This window comes from Nycticebus coucang, chromosome 10 (assembly GCF_027406575.1).
Source record: "Nycticebus coucang isolate mNycCou1 chromosome 10, mNycCou1.pri, whole genome shotgun sequence".
NCBI lineage: Eukaryota > Metazoa > Chordata > Mammalia > Primates > Lorisidae > Nycticebus > Nycticebus coucang.
In genome coordinates this window covers 122,512,103-122,527,574 of record NC_069789.1, presented here as the reverse complement: position 1 = coordinate 122,527,574, position 15,472 = coordinate 122,512,103, and the positions used below count along the sequence as shown (strand labels likewise).

Here is a 15,472-nt window from a genome sequence, read left to right as displayed (position 1 = left end):
TCTACCTTTCTGAATCTTTTTTGTGTGTGTGTGTGTGTGTGTGTGTGTGTGTGGTTAAGACAGTCTCTTTGGGGCCCTCTGTAGAGTGCTATGACATCATAGCTCACAGTAACCTCAAACTCCTGGGCTCAAGCGATTCTCTTCCCTCAGCCTCCCAAATAGCACTGCAGGCGCCTGCCACAATGCCCAACTATTGTTTTGTTTAGCAGGCCGGCGCCTGGTTCGAACCCACCAGCCCCAGTACATGTGGCCGGCACCCTAACCACTGAGCTACAGGTACCCAGCCTCTGCTGCCTTTTTGAACATTATATGGAGTCTGGAGGCAGAGTCGCAAATCCTTTTTGGAACCTACAAATGCCATGCGCCTCTGTCATAGAGAATGCGGGTATATATGGAATTTTTGCATAAGGAGTCATAATCTCAAATCTTCTCAACCCAAACATGGCCTTCGAAACTAAGACTATCCTATGCCCTGACCGTACATAAGTTAAACATGAGGCCCTACCTATTGTATAGGGCAAATCAGGACTACAACTGCCTTCACATCTGCAGATTTCTTCCATGTCCTGACCCTCTGATCTCCTCACCCATCTCATTGCCAGCCAAGTACTGAGTATGATGACGGAAGTAAGAGTCAAGGCTTAGTAAATACCCCTGAGGTGGTGGAGAAATGAAAAGAGTAGACTGGGGACTAAATCAGAGCATAACAGGGCCAGGCTCTGAAAGGAGGTCATTCAAAAATCCCAAAATAAGCACTGTTGGAGTCACAGCAGTGAACAAACGAACATTGGTTCGGGCGCCTTGTGATTTGCCAACTCCAGATAGCAGAGGCCAAAGGACCTCTTTCACCCAGCGCCCTTTTCCTTCTCGGCTGTGGAGGGCGGAGCCCGAAAGGGGCACGCTGGCGTATGGGAAGCTCTTTCTTCCGGCCGGAACTTTGGTGCCTAGGCGCAGTGGGCACCCGGCTCCAGGAACATACTCGGCCGGAAGTGGCTTTGGAGGGCGTAGGGTAGAAGTTGGCGTGCGGAGGCTTCCACGGCAGTTGAGAAGTCGAAGAGCATCAGGATGAAGGCCGTGGCGGCCGCGGCGGCAGCAAAAGAACCTGATGAGGGTGAGGTCCTGGCCACGCGGAGGCGGAGGGAGGGTGTGGCTGCGGCGTCACTAGGAAATGATTCCCCGGGAACGCAAAGGAGGACAGTTTATAAGGGTACACCTCTGGTCAGCCTTGCCTGTGCGCTCTACCACTTTGTCTAGATTGTCGCCTTTCTTGTCGCAAGCTGACCTCCTTTCCCACTATTCCTTCCCCTGAAATTAATCTCTTCCCAGTTCCTGGCCAACCCCTGTCCTTACCAAGCTTTCAAATTAACGTAAACCTCTCTCCCCCACGCTGGGCTAATTCTTCCACTTTCTCAGACCAATGTTTGCACTTTCCTTGGGCCTGAGCCTCCCCTTGCCCAAAGCTAACCCTCGTCCTGTCCCGTGCTAACTCTACAGCCCCCACATTTCATTCTAACTTTCCTTCCCCCATTCTGCCTCCTCAATGTCTTTACTCCAGTTATGTCTTCCCTATCTCTCTCCTTTGCATTTTCAATCTCTTATTTCTTCTGATGCCTTCCATTAGTATCTAAAATGCTTTTGTTTTGCTCATTTTAAAATTGCGTACTGCTTCGAAGTAATCTGAAGTGGGGGGAGGTGTGGTTGGGAAGTTTATGGAAACTCTGACGGCCAAGAATGATCATTGTAGAAGCCGGATGACGGGTATGTGGAGGTCGGGGGAGGGTGTCGTACGTTCTACTTCTGCGGGTGTATGAAATTCTCCGTAAGAAAAAAAAACTAGAATAAAAAATTCTATCCCTTAGCCCCATGCTGCCTTCCATTCACCATCTGTTTTCTCCAGAGACTCATGTATACATGTCTCCATTTCCTCATCTCCCATTCACTGAACTCTGGCTTTTACGCTCAGAAACTGCTCTGATTAGGGTTCCTAGTAACTACCTTCCCCCCCCCCCCATGTAGTTAAATGACCATTCAGGTTTTTCTTACTGTCATAGACTAGAATTCAATGCCATCCACCCCCCTTCATCCTTCTTAGAGGCTTTCCCTTTGCTTCTCACCATGCTTCCTGATTTCCTTCCTGTCTCTCAGGCTGTGCTCCTTCTCAGTCCCTAGATTAGTTTCCTAGGGCAGCTTTAACAAAGTACCACAAACTGGGTGGCTTAAAACAACAGAAATTTATTTTCTTGCTGTTCTGGAGGCCCTAAATCTGAAATTAGCATAAGTGGGCTGAAATCCAGGTGTCAGCAGGGTCATGCTCCTCCACAGGCTCTCAGGCCTGTTCCTTGCATCTTCCAGCCAGCAGTGGCCTCTGGAATTTCTCGGCTTGTGGCCACATCACTCCAGTCTCTGCTTCCATCTTCACATTGCCCTCTCTGTGCCATATACGACACTTGTGATTGCATTTAGGGCCCACCCTGGTTAATCTAGGATATTCTCCATCTTTTGGTTTCATCATATCTGTGAAGATCCTTTCTCCCCTTCACCCCTAATTTAAGGTAACAGTCACAGATTCGAGGCTTTAGGATGTGGCTATCTTTTGGCTATCAGTTTTTAGCTTCAAAGGCATGTCCTCTTCCCATCTATTCAGTGCTTTTTCCTGGCCCCTCTCCTCTTCTCATCTCTCCCCCACCTCTCATTTCCCTAAACTTTAGTTCTTGTCTTGACCCTGATGACACCAACTCTTATCTCCAGCCCAGCACTTCTCTCCTAAGGAGTCTAGAGGCCATGTGTCAGCAGTTGGACCATTCCCTTGGCCAAAGCCCTGGCTCTTATCCTGGAGGCCTCTCTTACCTCCCAGCCTTCAGCCCCATGGCTTGTCCACTTGGCCACCTGAGCGTCTTCCTACCCTTCCATCCCCTCCTCTCTGCCCTTGTCTAGATCAATCTTCTGCCTCAGTGATAGAAATCCTTTTTGAAACCCACTATACCTATAACTGTCACCCCCTCTCTCCTCCCCTTCCCAGCTAAGCTACCTGAAGGTATTGTCTCTACTTTCTGTCTTCACTTATTTCTTGCTTGCTCCAGTTCCCACCATTCATGGGAAACAGCTCTTACCAAGGTTTAACAGGCACTCAGCTTTCCTGTTATCTTTTACCTGCATTATCTTTGCTTTTGACTGTTTCCCACATCAGTCTGGGTGCTCCCTGAGAGCAGAAGCTGGATTGGATTCCTTTCATGGATCCTCAGGATTCCCTGACTTAGAGCCTCACATAGATTTAGGGTTGCTGAAGAGGAGTTGTCTGAATGTGTGAATGCATAAGAGAGAGTGAGTGAATGAATGAACAAGTTAGTGAATGTATTAATGATTTTGTGAACGAGTGAAAAGCCAAGGAATGAAGTGGAACAATTAAATCAGGCCTTAGGGCCTTTGCATTAGTTGGTCTCTCTCTTCCCCAAGAAAGGTCATGACTCAGTTCCTCAAAACCTCAGGTCTTTACTCAAATGTCGCTATTTAGACAAAGCTTTCTCTGACCCTTCCATTTAAAATTGCAGCCTCCCCCCATTCCCTCCTCTTTCCCTGTTTGTCTTCCTGCATAACTCTGGGAAACACTTAACACATTATATATTTTCTGTAATTATGTTGATAATTATCTGTCTCCTCCACTAAAATGTCAACTTTTTGCATACTGTATTATCTGTAGGGCCCAGAACAGTGCCCAGAATGTAGTAGATGCTCAGTAAATATGGACTGGGTAACTGAGCACCCAGTCCCTTTCTACCCAATCCCTTCCCTTCCCCAACTCCCATCTGTAAACTAATAAAGCACCCCGTCCCTCACAGGCTGTACAGAGCCCAGACCTGGGCACTGGGGGGAGCTGAGCTGGACACCAATCCCATCGAGACCCCAGGACAAGGTAGAAGCAGCTGAGGGAGTACCAGGGACCCCGGACAACAATGTCCCCAGGGCTGAAAATGCAGCGGTGAGTGCCATGCTGCACGCCGTGGCTGCCAGCCGCCTGCCTGTGTGCAGCCAGCAACAGGGTGAGCCTGATCTGACGGAACGGGAGAAGGTGGCCATCCTAGGCCAGCTGTACCACGAGAAGCCATTGGTGTTCCTGGAGCGCTTCCGCACAGGCCTCAGAGAGGAGCACCTGGCCTGCTTTGGCCACCTACGTGGCGACCACCGTGCAGACTTCTACTGTGCTGAGGTGGCCCGGCAGGGTACTGCCCGGCCCCGAACTCTGCGTACCCGACTGCGTAACCGGCGCTATGCTGCCCTTCGAGAGCTGATCCAAGGTATGGGTGGTAGATGGGCAAGGGCAGACACAGATGGGGACGAGGGAAGACTGAGCCAGAATGGGGCATACAAGGAGACTGAGGTAGAGGGAGCAGGAAACAAAGATGCAAAAACAAAGTCAGAGATTCTGGGACATACATTTTGAGAACAAGGAGCCAGGAGCACAGGGAGGAATTGAGTCAGAAATTGTGAAGTAAGAGAGAGATGGATAGAGACAAGGGCTCACGGGAAGAGAATGGGACTGATGGGCTCACACTTGTAATCCCAGCACTCTGGAACGCTGAGGCAGGTGGATTGCCTGAGCTCAGGAGTTTGAGACCAGCCTGAGCCAAAGCAAGACTCCATCTCTAAAAATGGCCAGGGATCGTGGTGGCTATAGTAGCTGTAGTCCCAGCTACTTGGGAGGCTGAGGCAAGATAATCACTTGAGCCCAAGAGTTTAAGGTTGCTGTAAACTGTAATGCCACAGCACTCTACCAAGGGTGACAAAATGAGACTCTGTCTAAAAAAAAAAAAACAAAAAGAATGGGACTGACAGAAGGGATCAGAATTTAGTAGATAACGAAAGAAGTGGCATTTCAGATCAGTAGGGCTAGGACATAGTACCCAGTTCTGTGATACTTGTTTATTCCTAAAGAACATAGCATCCCTACCTCACACCATAGGCAAAGGCATTGGAGGGAAGTTTAAGACCCTGGGGATACACAATCCTTGAACAAGACACACATGAGAACCATGAAAGAAAACATTGGTACCATTTTGATGGCAACAGAATTAAAAGTTTCTCTGTGACCAAAGATAGCAGAACCAAAGTTAAAAGATGAGAGCAAATGAAACAAAGTAAATTGAGATCTTAACTAGGGAGAACGTACAAGCCATAGAGAGGTTGATGCACAAGCAGTAAGACACAGGGATATATTTGGGGTGGGGTGGAGAATGGAGAAAGGAGGGAGAAGGAATGAATGAATGAGGTACATTAGGTGCAGAAACAGAAAGGATAGAGAGATAGGGGTAAAACAGGAGAGGAAAAGAAACTAAGGGCACAGAAAGAGAGAAGGTAACAATCTAAGCCAGGAAGAAGGAAGGATAGAAACTGAATCTAATAAAGAACCCTAGAAATAGCTGGGGTAAAAGAGCTAGCAGAACTGGGGAAGCCAAGCAGGACAAGGACTGTCCTAGCCCAGGGTGCTACAGAAGCCAGGAGTCTGGCCAGCTTGGCTCTGGGCTCTGAATCCAGGGCTGATTCAGAGGAGAGAGGCAGGACAGGTCTGACTTATCCGAGGGACAGAGCCACTCCTGCAGGATTGGCAGCCAGGGTAGATGTGAAGAACCCAGGCTTCAGGGCGGTGGGGGGTGGGGGGGGAGTCAGGCCCACCTGGGGATGGCTGCAGCGAGGAGTGCTCTGGGGAGAGGTCAGATCTGGAGGCTTCTGCCACCAAGAAGACCCTGCTCTCTGGGGACACCAACATTAGCAGATGTCTCACCTGACCTCCACACACACACATGCCCGACCCACACAGGTGTGTTCACAGACATGCTCAACAGTACAGGTGTGTCCAGGCATTTCCACTGGCAGCCAGATGAGGGCACACACAGCCTGCAGATGGCACACCCTGCCTGCATGGTCCTGCGTGCTGACTCCCAGACACGGGTACCTCTGTGTGTGCACTGTGCACCCAGGGGAAGGTTTGTGTGTACATCGGACTGTGCACATAACCAAAGGCAGAAGTGTGTGGACCCTGCCCAGATATAGTTGTACTCCTGACCACCAATGCCTCAGAGGCAGGATATAGCTGGGTCTGCCCGTGCATACACGCTTAGACACACAAATACACGGGTAGACACAGGTCCAGTCATGTGCACACACACACTTGAACTTGTGTGTATTTGTCTTTCCCACAAGCATGATACACGCAGATCTGCCCAACTGTGCTCATCCCATGCCCACCATGCCTCTCCTCTGTGCAGGGGGCGAGTACTTCAGTGACGAGCAGATGCGGTTCCGGGCTCCGCTGCTATATGAGCAGTACATTGGGCAGTATCTCACTCAGGAGGAGCTCAATGCCAGGGCCCCAACCCACCAGCTCCCCAAGCCCAGCTGCACTGGCAGACCTGCCTGCCCGCTCTCTGACCTACTGCTCCAGTCCTACCAGGAGAGAGAGCTGCAGCAACGGCTGCTCCAGCAGCAGGAGGAGGAGGAGGCCTGCTTAGAGGAAGAGGAGGAAGAGGAAGATAGCGATGAGGAAGGTGAGGACCAGTAGCAGGGAGGTCCCACTGTCCAGACACCCCAGGCCTGTGTGTCTCTGATAGTAGGCCAGGCCCCCAACCTACCAAAGCAGGCATCCTACCCTCTCCTGCCTGGCCCAACCCTCTCCCCTGTGAGCCCTTCCAACCTCTCCAGCATACCTGTCTCAGTCCTTAAAGGTGCCAAGTGACCCCTCACCTCCAGACCTTTGTTCCTCCCCTTCTCTCTGCCAGGATTGCCTTTCTTCCACCCTGCAGCTCTCAGATCCTGACGCTGGTCCACAGTCGCCAGAGTACTGTATGGTCAACATGTATTTGATACATGCCAGTGGAAGGCAGGACCAGGGCTGTCCCAGTCTTTGCCAGTTCCAAGTACCACCTACACAGGGCAGGGCACAGAAGCAGCAGCTTCCTGTGAACTCTGTGTTCAGTGCCTGCCAAGTGCACCCTCACTCACACCACCCCTGTGGTATCTCTCGCTGCAGACCAGGGGTCAGGCAAAGATTCAGAGGCCTGGATTCCTGACTCGGAGGAGAGGCTTATCTTGCGGGAGGAATTCACCAGCCGGATGCACCAGCGCTTCCTGGACGGCAAGGACGGAGACTTCGACTACAGGTGCTTCTGTGCCCCACGTCTCTGTGCCCTAGCCCAGAACTCCACAGCCTTTGCCTGTATGCTAGATCCCATGCCCGTCTGTGGAGGGCCTCCCTTTGTGACGTTAGAAGGCCCTGAAACAGCTCCGGGTGATGGGGCTTGGGGTCACACAGCTAAAGGAAGAGGCTGGGTGACCTTGGACTAGCCTTGTCTGTCTCAGAACCTTGGTCACTTAATCTATAAAGAGGGGACTAAACAGCAATGACGTGTGGCTCAGAACTGACGAAAGGAAACACGGAAACACTTCTATTCTGCCAAGTGGCAGACACCTGATATGCTGCCATCACCCCAGGTGTCCTGAGAAAAGGGTATAGGGAGTAACCCCTGGCAGGGTCAATGACCAGTGTGGGGCCTGTGGCTGATACCCCTGCCAGGTGCCAGTTGTTCATTTCTCCAGTATAACTCAAGGGGTGAGACACCTGGACCACTTCCCTGTTTTGGAAAAGGATTTGGCCGTCAGGGAGGAGGATGCAGTAGAGTAATGTGTCAGAGTCAAAGATAAATGATTTTATCATCTCAGGCAGTCTGGCCTTGTGGTCCCAAACACTGGGCCTGGCAACAGAGGACCCTCTTTGATTTCACATCAGCTCCAATAACACATGAACTGTGTGAGAGCAAATAGGCACCCCTCAGTGGGCTTATCAGTAAAATGGGGATCCCAGCGGCCAGTGTCATGGGGCCCAGCCCACAGTCAACACCTTCTGACTGCAGCATTGAGGGCCCGTTCTGGGAGGGCCCTGGCTCTTGAGTCAAATCTGGATGATCTGCTTCCAGCCAGAACAGGGCAGCTCAGAGCCTCAGTTCCCCCACACGGTGATGAGATGGGTGCCTGGGCCGTGGGGAACCCTCAGCAAGTGGGCACCACTGCCACTTCTAACCCAGGGGCTCACAAGGAAGTCTGTGGTAGTAGAGACCAAAGCCTGTCCCCTCAGGAGGGCAACTGTGGGACAGCAGGGGCCCCAGCATGTCCCTCATTGGTACATTCAGTCAGCATGTGCAGAGCGTCTGCTGTGTCTGGACTCTGGGGAACAAAGCAGGAAACCAAACCCAGGAAAGGCTTTCCCACCCATAAAGGGTCCCACACTAGTGAGAAAAATAAAGTATTTTCTACCGTCAGGTGGTGGGGAGGCCATGAAGAAAAACAAAGCAGGGTAAGGAGAGAGCGGGGAATGACATGGTAGCCAGGGAAGGCCTCTCTGAGGAGCACAGGTGAGAAAAGGCCTGCAGGAAGTGGACAGAAGAGCATTTCAGCCAGGCAATAGCAGGTTGGAGAATCCTAAGGTGGCCAAGGAACAGAGTGGCTGGGATAGCTGGAGCAATCGCTGAGGGCCTGGTAGAGTAGGGTGAGTCTTCATCCTCAAACTAGTGACCCTACTGTTGACCTTCCAGGCTAGGTGGGTCTTTGATGTGGGCAGCTATCCTGTGTGGTAGGATCTTTAGCAGCACCCTTGGCCTCTACCCACTAGATCCAAGTTGTGACAATTGAAATGTCAAAATACCTTGAAGGGCAAAACCACCCACTTGAGAACTGCCTGCCTCAGGAAGGTGAGTGATGTATCAACACGTGTTCCTGCTGGTGCTTTTTTTTGTTTTGAGACAGAGTCTCTGTCCCCTAGGTAGAGTGCTATGACATCATCATAGCTCACAGCAACCTCCATCTCAGTCTCCTAGGTTCATGAGATCCTCTTGTCTTAGCCTCAAGTAGCTGGGACTACAGGTGCCCACCACAACACCTGGCTAGTTTTTTCTATTTTTAGTAGAGACTGAGTCTTGTTCAGGTTGTTAAACTCCTGAGCTCAAGTGATCCTCCCACCTTGGTTTCCCCAAATGCTAGGATTACAGGCATGAGCTGCCACTCCTGGCCTCTTCCAGCTTCTTTAATTAATTTATTTATTTTTGAGATAGAGTCTTACTTTGTGGCCCTTAGTAGAGTACTGTGGCATCATAGTTCACAGCAACCTCCAACTCTTGGGCTTAAGCGATTCTTTTACCTCAGCCTCCCAAGTAGCTGGGACTATAGGTACCTGCCACAACACCCAGCTATTTTTTTTAGAAACAGGGTCTCACTCTTGCTCAGGCTGGTCTCAAACCTATGGGCTCAAGCAGTCCACCTGCCTTGGCCTCCCAAGGACTAAGATTACAGGCTTGAGCTATGCACCCGGCTCCATCTTATAGCTTTTTAACAGAAACCAGAGTTACATGTATGATCTCTGACTTGGAAAACATTTCCTTTTATTTTAAGCACTAAGAGGCCTACCATCCCCCTTAAAGGGTCAGCTCTGACTTACAGCGGCCAACATATGGCCTTTGACTCGGGGGTGGGGGTCCAGGCCCTTGACCTGGGCCTCCCAAGGTACCATAAAGACTGACCTAGGGCGGTGCCTGTGGCTCAGTGAGCAGGGCACTGGCCCCATATACCGAGGGTGGCAGGTTCAAACCCAGTCCCCAGCCAAACTGCAACAACAACAACAAAAAAAAAGACTGACCTGATGGCTCAGCGTCTGTAGCTCCAGTGGCTGAGGTGCCAGCCACATACACCAGAGCTGGTGGTTTCAAATCCAGCCCGGGCCTGCCAAACAACAATGATAACTACAACCAAAAAATAAAAAAATAGCTGGGCGTTGTGTGGGTGCCTGTAGTCCCAGCTACTTGGGAGGCTGAGGCAAGAGAATCGCTTAAGCCCCGGAGTTGGAGGTTGCTGTGAGCTGTGATGCCATGGCACTCTACTCAGGGCAACAGCTTGAGGCTCTGTCTCAAAAAAAAAAAGACTGACCCGATGGCCTCCTTCCTCTGCAGCACAGTGGACGACAATCCTGACTTCGACAACTTGGACATCGTGGCTCGGGATGAGGAAGAGAGGTACTTTGATGAGGAGGAGCCTGAGGATGCGCCTAGCCCAGAGCTGGATGGGGACTGATAGCCACCACCCTCCTGCTAGCCACCTGCCCTGTCCCTCATCCCAACAAGGCAGCTGATCACAGGCCGGCTCAGTGACTCTTTCTCTAGGGGACACCAGGGCAGCACCTGCCCACACCAGCCTCACTGGGTCTTGTCTCATCTCAGACAACGCCCCCCTCCTGGGGTTCCCTACCTTTCTTCCTCTCCCTATTGTTCCCTGCATCAATCATACTTGCTGTCTGAGTTTCTCCCCCTATCCGTATCTCACTGCCCTACCCCCTTTCTCCCTCTCTGCCTTAGGCTGTGTCCCCACGGCAGGCCTTTTGTGCAATGAGCTGGCCATGTCAATTGCAGTGCAGGCTTAGGCTAGGTGGCACCTGACCCGAGCACCTCTGCCTTTCCCTGCCGCTCTCTGGGGGCTGTCTTGTGCTCAGTACTTCTTTCCTGTCTCTCCTTCCACTTTACCCTGGGCCTCTTGTTCTTTCTACCTGTATATCTCTACTCTCTCAGCTCTGTGCTGTTATTGCCTCCCTCTCTGTCTCTCAGCCTTTATCTGGGCTTGTCCCCCCACTCCACACCCTGAGTCCTTTCTTCCCCATCTTCCAAGCCTGGATGCTATGGGCAGCAGAACACTGACTGCTGAGCGGTGTGGCTACATGGGCAGAGGGAGATCTTGGGTGACCACCAGCACCCACATCTCCCTTAGGACCCAGGCTGGGGAGGGCTGGGCATGGCTGCAGAACTGGGGATAATTGGGCCTGCCAGATTGGGCATGGAGGGTATTGGAAGGGGGGACTTCCCATCCCTCCCAGCCCCCTTCTGCCCAGCCACAATTTTCCTTTCCTTCACTTCCTCCGCCTCCCTCTCCTGTTTACACTCCCCAAATACGCACAGGCTGTTATCATGGATCCTGAGTCATCTGACACACACACACACATACACACATACCCTGTCCCAGCGTCCCTGCCCCCAGCCAGCCACAGGGCCCGCCCCACAGAGCCCCCTGCCGCCCTGGGCTAATGGGAGCCAGATGGCTGCCTGGTGACTCAGCCACGGGCCTGTGGGAACCCAGGCATCCCGCCTTCCCATGCCCCCACACCCAGCTCGTGCTCCCCCAGCAGACACACATAGACTGGCCACTGGGGGCAGGGCACAGGCCAGACAGGCCAGCAAGGGGGAGCCTGGGGACCCCTCGCTCTTATGAGTTGTGGCAGGCATTCCACTCTGGCTGAGCCTAAAGGAGCCTCAAAACTGCCTCCTGAAGCCATGTAGTTCCTAACCTCAGGGCTCATCTCTGCCCTCTGGGTCAGCCAGGATTATGGAAAGTGAGAGCTGGACAGAGGCACAGAGCGATTCTAACTGAGCAGCTATTAAATAATGAAAGCTCTGGCTACTGTGCAGTCCTGTCCTCTGGCAGGTATGAGTGAAGTGCCTGACACCAAACAGCCCCAGGAACTGGGGCCTATTAGCTCCACTTCACAGATGGGCTAAGGAGTCCCAGCAAGGAGTTGGGACTTACTCAACACCACTCGGCCATCTCAGCAGAACTGAGATGGGAACTCAGGTCCTAGAAAACACTCTGCTATCCAGCCGGTCAGGTGTTAAGGCTGACATCTCTAACAAAGGCTAATGCTTTTGGGGCTGGCCCCACATGCTGGCCACCGCACACACAGCAGTGTTTGAATCTTTGGCAACACTGGGTCAGCAGGGTAGCCCCATGTGGTAGGTACTGCTGTGTGACTGTCCCATCTCCCAGGGAAAGAGCAATAAGGTCCAAGATAATCCAGCCAGCTAGAACCCAGGAGTGTTGGGGTCACACCATTTGGAAAGATGAGAACAAGAAATGAGAAGTGTTTGTCTCTTGGGCGGCGCCTGTGGTTCAGTGAATAGGGCACCAGCCCCATACACTGAGGGCTCGAACTCAGCCCCGGTCAAACTACAACAAAAAATAGCCAGGCGTTGTGGTGGGCAGTAGTCCCAGCTACTCAGGAGGCTGAGGCAAGAGGATCTCCTAAGCCCAAGAGCTAGAGGGTGCTGTGAGCACTCTACCAAGGATGACAAAGTGAGGCTCTGTCTCTTAAAAAAAAAAAAAAAAGAGAGAGAAATGTTTGTCTCTTAGGTTCTTGTGAGAATTCTTTCCTGGTACAGGGATCAGCCCTTGGTGATGCACATTTTTGACCAGTCTATCATTTGGTCATTAAATTTGTTTATAATGTCCTTTGCCATACTTAAGTTTGTGATATAGTTTTAAAAAGAGATGAGAAACATAGCGGTTGAGTCAGAATTAGGGTTAGTCAGATGGTCAAGACAGGAGTGTCTGTAGCTGAGACAGAGGTGGAGCCAGTCACAGGGACCAGGATTAGAGGGGAGACAGGAAAAGAAGTGGAGACAAATGGGGCAGGGATAGCGAGACACACCCCCGTCCCTGCCTCTACTGCCTCAGAGCAGCTGGGAGACCTGGAGGTGCCCAGCCTCACAGTTCTCCTGGGTTGGGATGGGTGGAGAGGCTGAGTCAGGCAGGGAGGGCCGCATTGGGAGAGCCCCTTTGTGGGCATCCGGCCCCCGCCCCCGTGTCTCTGTCTGTCCAGGCCGGGCCCTGGCCCTGCTCTGCTGGCTGCCACCCCACCCCCCACGTCTGACACCTCCCTGCACCTCTGTGTCTCCAGACTTCTCCAGCTCCTTTCTCTATCCCCATCTCTGTCTGCTGTCCTTTCCCCCTGCTCCTCATTTCCTTGTTCTGGGCCTTTCTCCTTCTCCTCATTCTGTCTCCCTATTACTTTGCCCCTCCTCTTCTGCCTCCCCTCTCTCTCACTTTACTGCCACCATGACACCCCGCTCCCCCGCCGCCCCCCCTCCCCCCGTCTATTCCCCTGTCCATTCAGTGTCTGTGACCATTGTGTCCATCTTGGTCTCTGTCCTCCTGTCTCTGTAACATGGTTGCCCCCCCTTCTCTTTGTTGGAGCCCCTCCGCCCCCCATCTCAGCTCTCACTTTTTCCTATCCCTGACCCTGCTGTCTCTTGGTTCACTCTCCTGCCCCTGTCCCCTCTGTCTCCCAGACCCTGGGAAACCTAGCTGGGATGTCTAGGTCAAAGCCTCACTGGTTGCCCCTGGGAGCCAAGAATGAGGGGTCACCACTTCACCCTACCCAGAAAGGGGGCTACAGGGGGCAGTGAGGCTGTCTGGCCTGAAGGAAACGTCTGTGCTGTGGCCTGGTCACCCCCACCCCCAGGACCTGGGTTGCTGCCGCCCCCAGGCCAGGCCAAGTAAACACAGCAAACACAGCCACCGGCAGCAGCCTGGATATTTATACCGAGGCTGGGCATGGGTCCAGTGCCCACCACAGTCCCTGCCCTGCCCTACCCGCTGCCCGCCCCAAAGCCAGCCCCAAGCCAGCGTGGCACCAGCCGGCAAGGGGACGCACCACAGACACAGCCTCCACTCGGCACACAGACCAATGGGTACTGGTTGCTCGGATGCCAGTGGTTTCGCAGCTCACTGATGTCCCCTTCCCCCAAAAAACACCAGCATGCAATGCAGACCAGCACTCACCGCTGCCCATGAACACACACACACCCCTGCTGAGAACTCAAAATGCCCTCAAAGGTGATGTGAACTGGAGACCAACACACTGAGGTCTCCAGCCCACATGTGGGGACAAAAATGCAGACGCCACCTGCTCAGACACCAACACAGGCTGAAAACACCCCTGAGATGGACATACAGACACATACCACACACAAGTACAGCCTTCTCACACACACATCGTGAAAACCACAGCAAGCATGCTGAAGACACACCATCTGGGAGACACATGCTCGGATGCCAGGGATGCATGCACTGATCACTAATAACCCAGAAACAACTCACCTAGCTGGGTAAGAAACACACACACTCTTGGGAAAACATCATTTTCGCAGACCCATAAACACGCAATAACCCCCATATTTCAAGTCAAACTTGCATTAAGAATGTGCAAATTGGGCGGCGCCTGTGGCTCAGTAAGTAGGTCCCCCTGCCCCATAAACCAAGGGTGGCAGGTTCAAACCGGGCCCTGGCCAAACTAACAAAAAATAGCCAGGCATTGTGGCGGGCGCCTGTAGTCCCAGCTACTCGGGAGGCTGAGGCAAGAGAAACGCCTAAGCCCAAGAGCTGGAGGTTGCTGTGAGCTGTGACGTCACTGCACTCTACTGAGAGCGACAAAGCGAGACTCCGTTTCTTAAAAAAAAAAAAAAGCAAATATTTCTTAAAAAAAAAAAAGCAAATTTTCACCCAAAACTGTGAAGATGCTGAGAAAAAAAAAATGCAGTAACCCCCACATTTCAAGTCAAACTTGGATTAAGAATGCTCAAATTTGCACTGAGAACTGCGAAGATGCTGAGAAAAAAAAATTCAGACACACTATGTTCCGCATACACAACACTGACTTGCGGAGGCAAACAGTGCCAGAATTCAGAACCCACGGAAAACATACCAGCCTGTCCAGCAGAAATACAACATGCCAAGGCACACACCAGCAATGCAGCACAGCCGCAAGCACAAGCAGGTGAGCGCGTGCTGGGCGCACACACGCGCTGACACCACCACCCCTACCAAACCCGGACGGAACTTGTGCCACCACTGCTTGCAAACTCTTACACGAACTAAAAGAGGTCCGAACACAAATTCAGGTTAGAAATACAAAACACTTTGGATGCCCAGAGATTGAGGGAGTAGGGGGTTTTCTCTCTGTCTCTCTTCCCCTCTCTACCCTCCCCCACATTAAACATCCCCGCACCCACCCTCACCCCTTGTCTGGGGGACAGGGCAGGAAGGCCTGAGCTGGCCTCCCCCAGTCGCTTCCTGCCCTGAGGGGGCCATACGGGAAGTTGGGGCTCCAGCCGGAACCCAGGCTCCCCCCACGACTTCCCGCCGTGGCCCCGGCTGCCCGCGACGGGCGGGGGCGGGGTGTGGGGCGTCCCGAACCCCCTGCCCTGGCCCTGCGGTCGACTGCGGGCGGGGGCAGTCTTGTCCCGACTGGGCCGAACCGCCCATTGGGCCGGGGTGCCAGGTGGCAGGACAGGGGCAGCGCGCACAGGCCGCTGGGGAAGGTGCGGAACCCACAGTTTCCCCGCCCCGCCATCGGCGGCCGAGCCAGCTCCCGGGGCAGCGCCCCTCTTCCCGGCAGGTGGGCGGGGTGTGTCACGAGGGCGTGGCCGGCGCGGGCAGACCGCACCGCCGGTGAGCGGCCAGTACTTGTCCTCAGGCCCAGGCAAGGCACGAGATGGGGACCGGCGGGCGTGTGCGGGCGGCGTCCGTGACCCTGGGGGTGTGTCTGCTCCGTCTGGGACCCTGGGTGTGACAGCGTGTCTGGGTGTGACGGGTCGTTGCAGTCTGTGAGGCCCTG

General features: G+C 53.1%; 1 protein-coding gene across 3 annotated transcripts; it reads left to right on the top strand.

Annotated features, from left to right (window-relative positions):
* Positions 1–914: 914 nt before the first annotated feature.
* CCDC97 (coiled-coil domain containing 97) lies at positions 915–12,305 on the top strand. 3 transcript variants are annotated; one of them, XR_008383015.1, is made up of 6 exons: positions 1,202–1,758; positions 3,837–4,292; positions 6,261–6,539; positions 7,022–7,151; positions 8,657–8,735; positions 9,987–12,305. XR_008383015.1 is itself a non-coding variant. In XM_053605194.1 (5 exons), exons 1-5 carry the CDS (start codon positions 1,066–1,068, stop codon positions 10,105–10,107), a joined length of 1,032 nt encoding a protein of 343 aa, XP_053461169.1. In that variant the 5' UTR covers positions 915–1,065; the 3' UTR covers positions 10,108–12,305. The 3 variants fall into 3 exon arrangements, 2 of the variants coding, with proteins under 2 accessions (XP_053461169.1, XP_053461168.1); XM_053605194.1 differs by lacking the exons at positions 1,202–1,758; positions 8,657–8,735 and adding an exon at positions 915–1,111; XM_053605193.1 differs by lacking the exon at positions 8,657–8,735 and having other exon boundaries at positions 1,210–1,758.
* Positions 12,306–15,472: the final 3,167 nt, after the last annotated feature.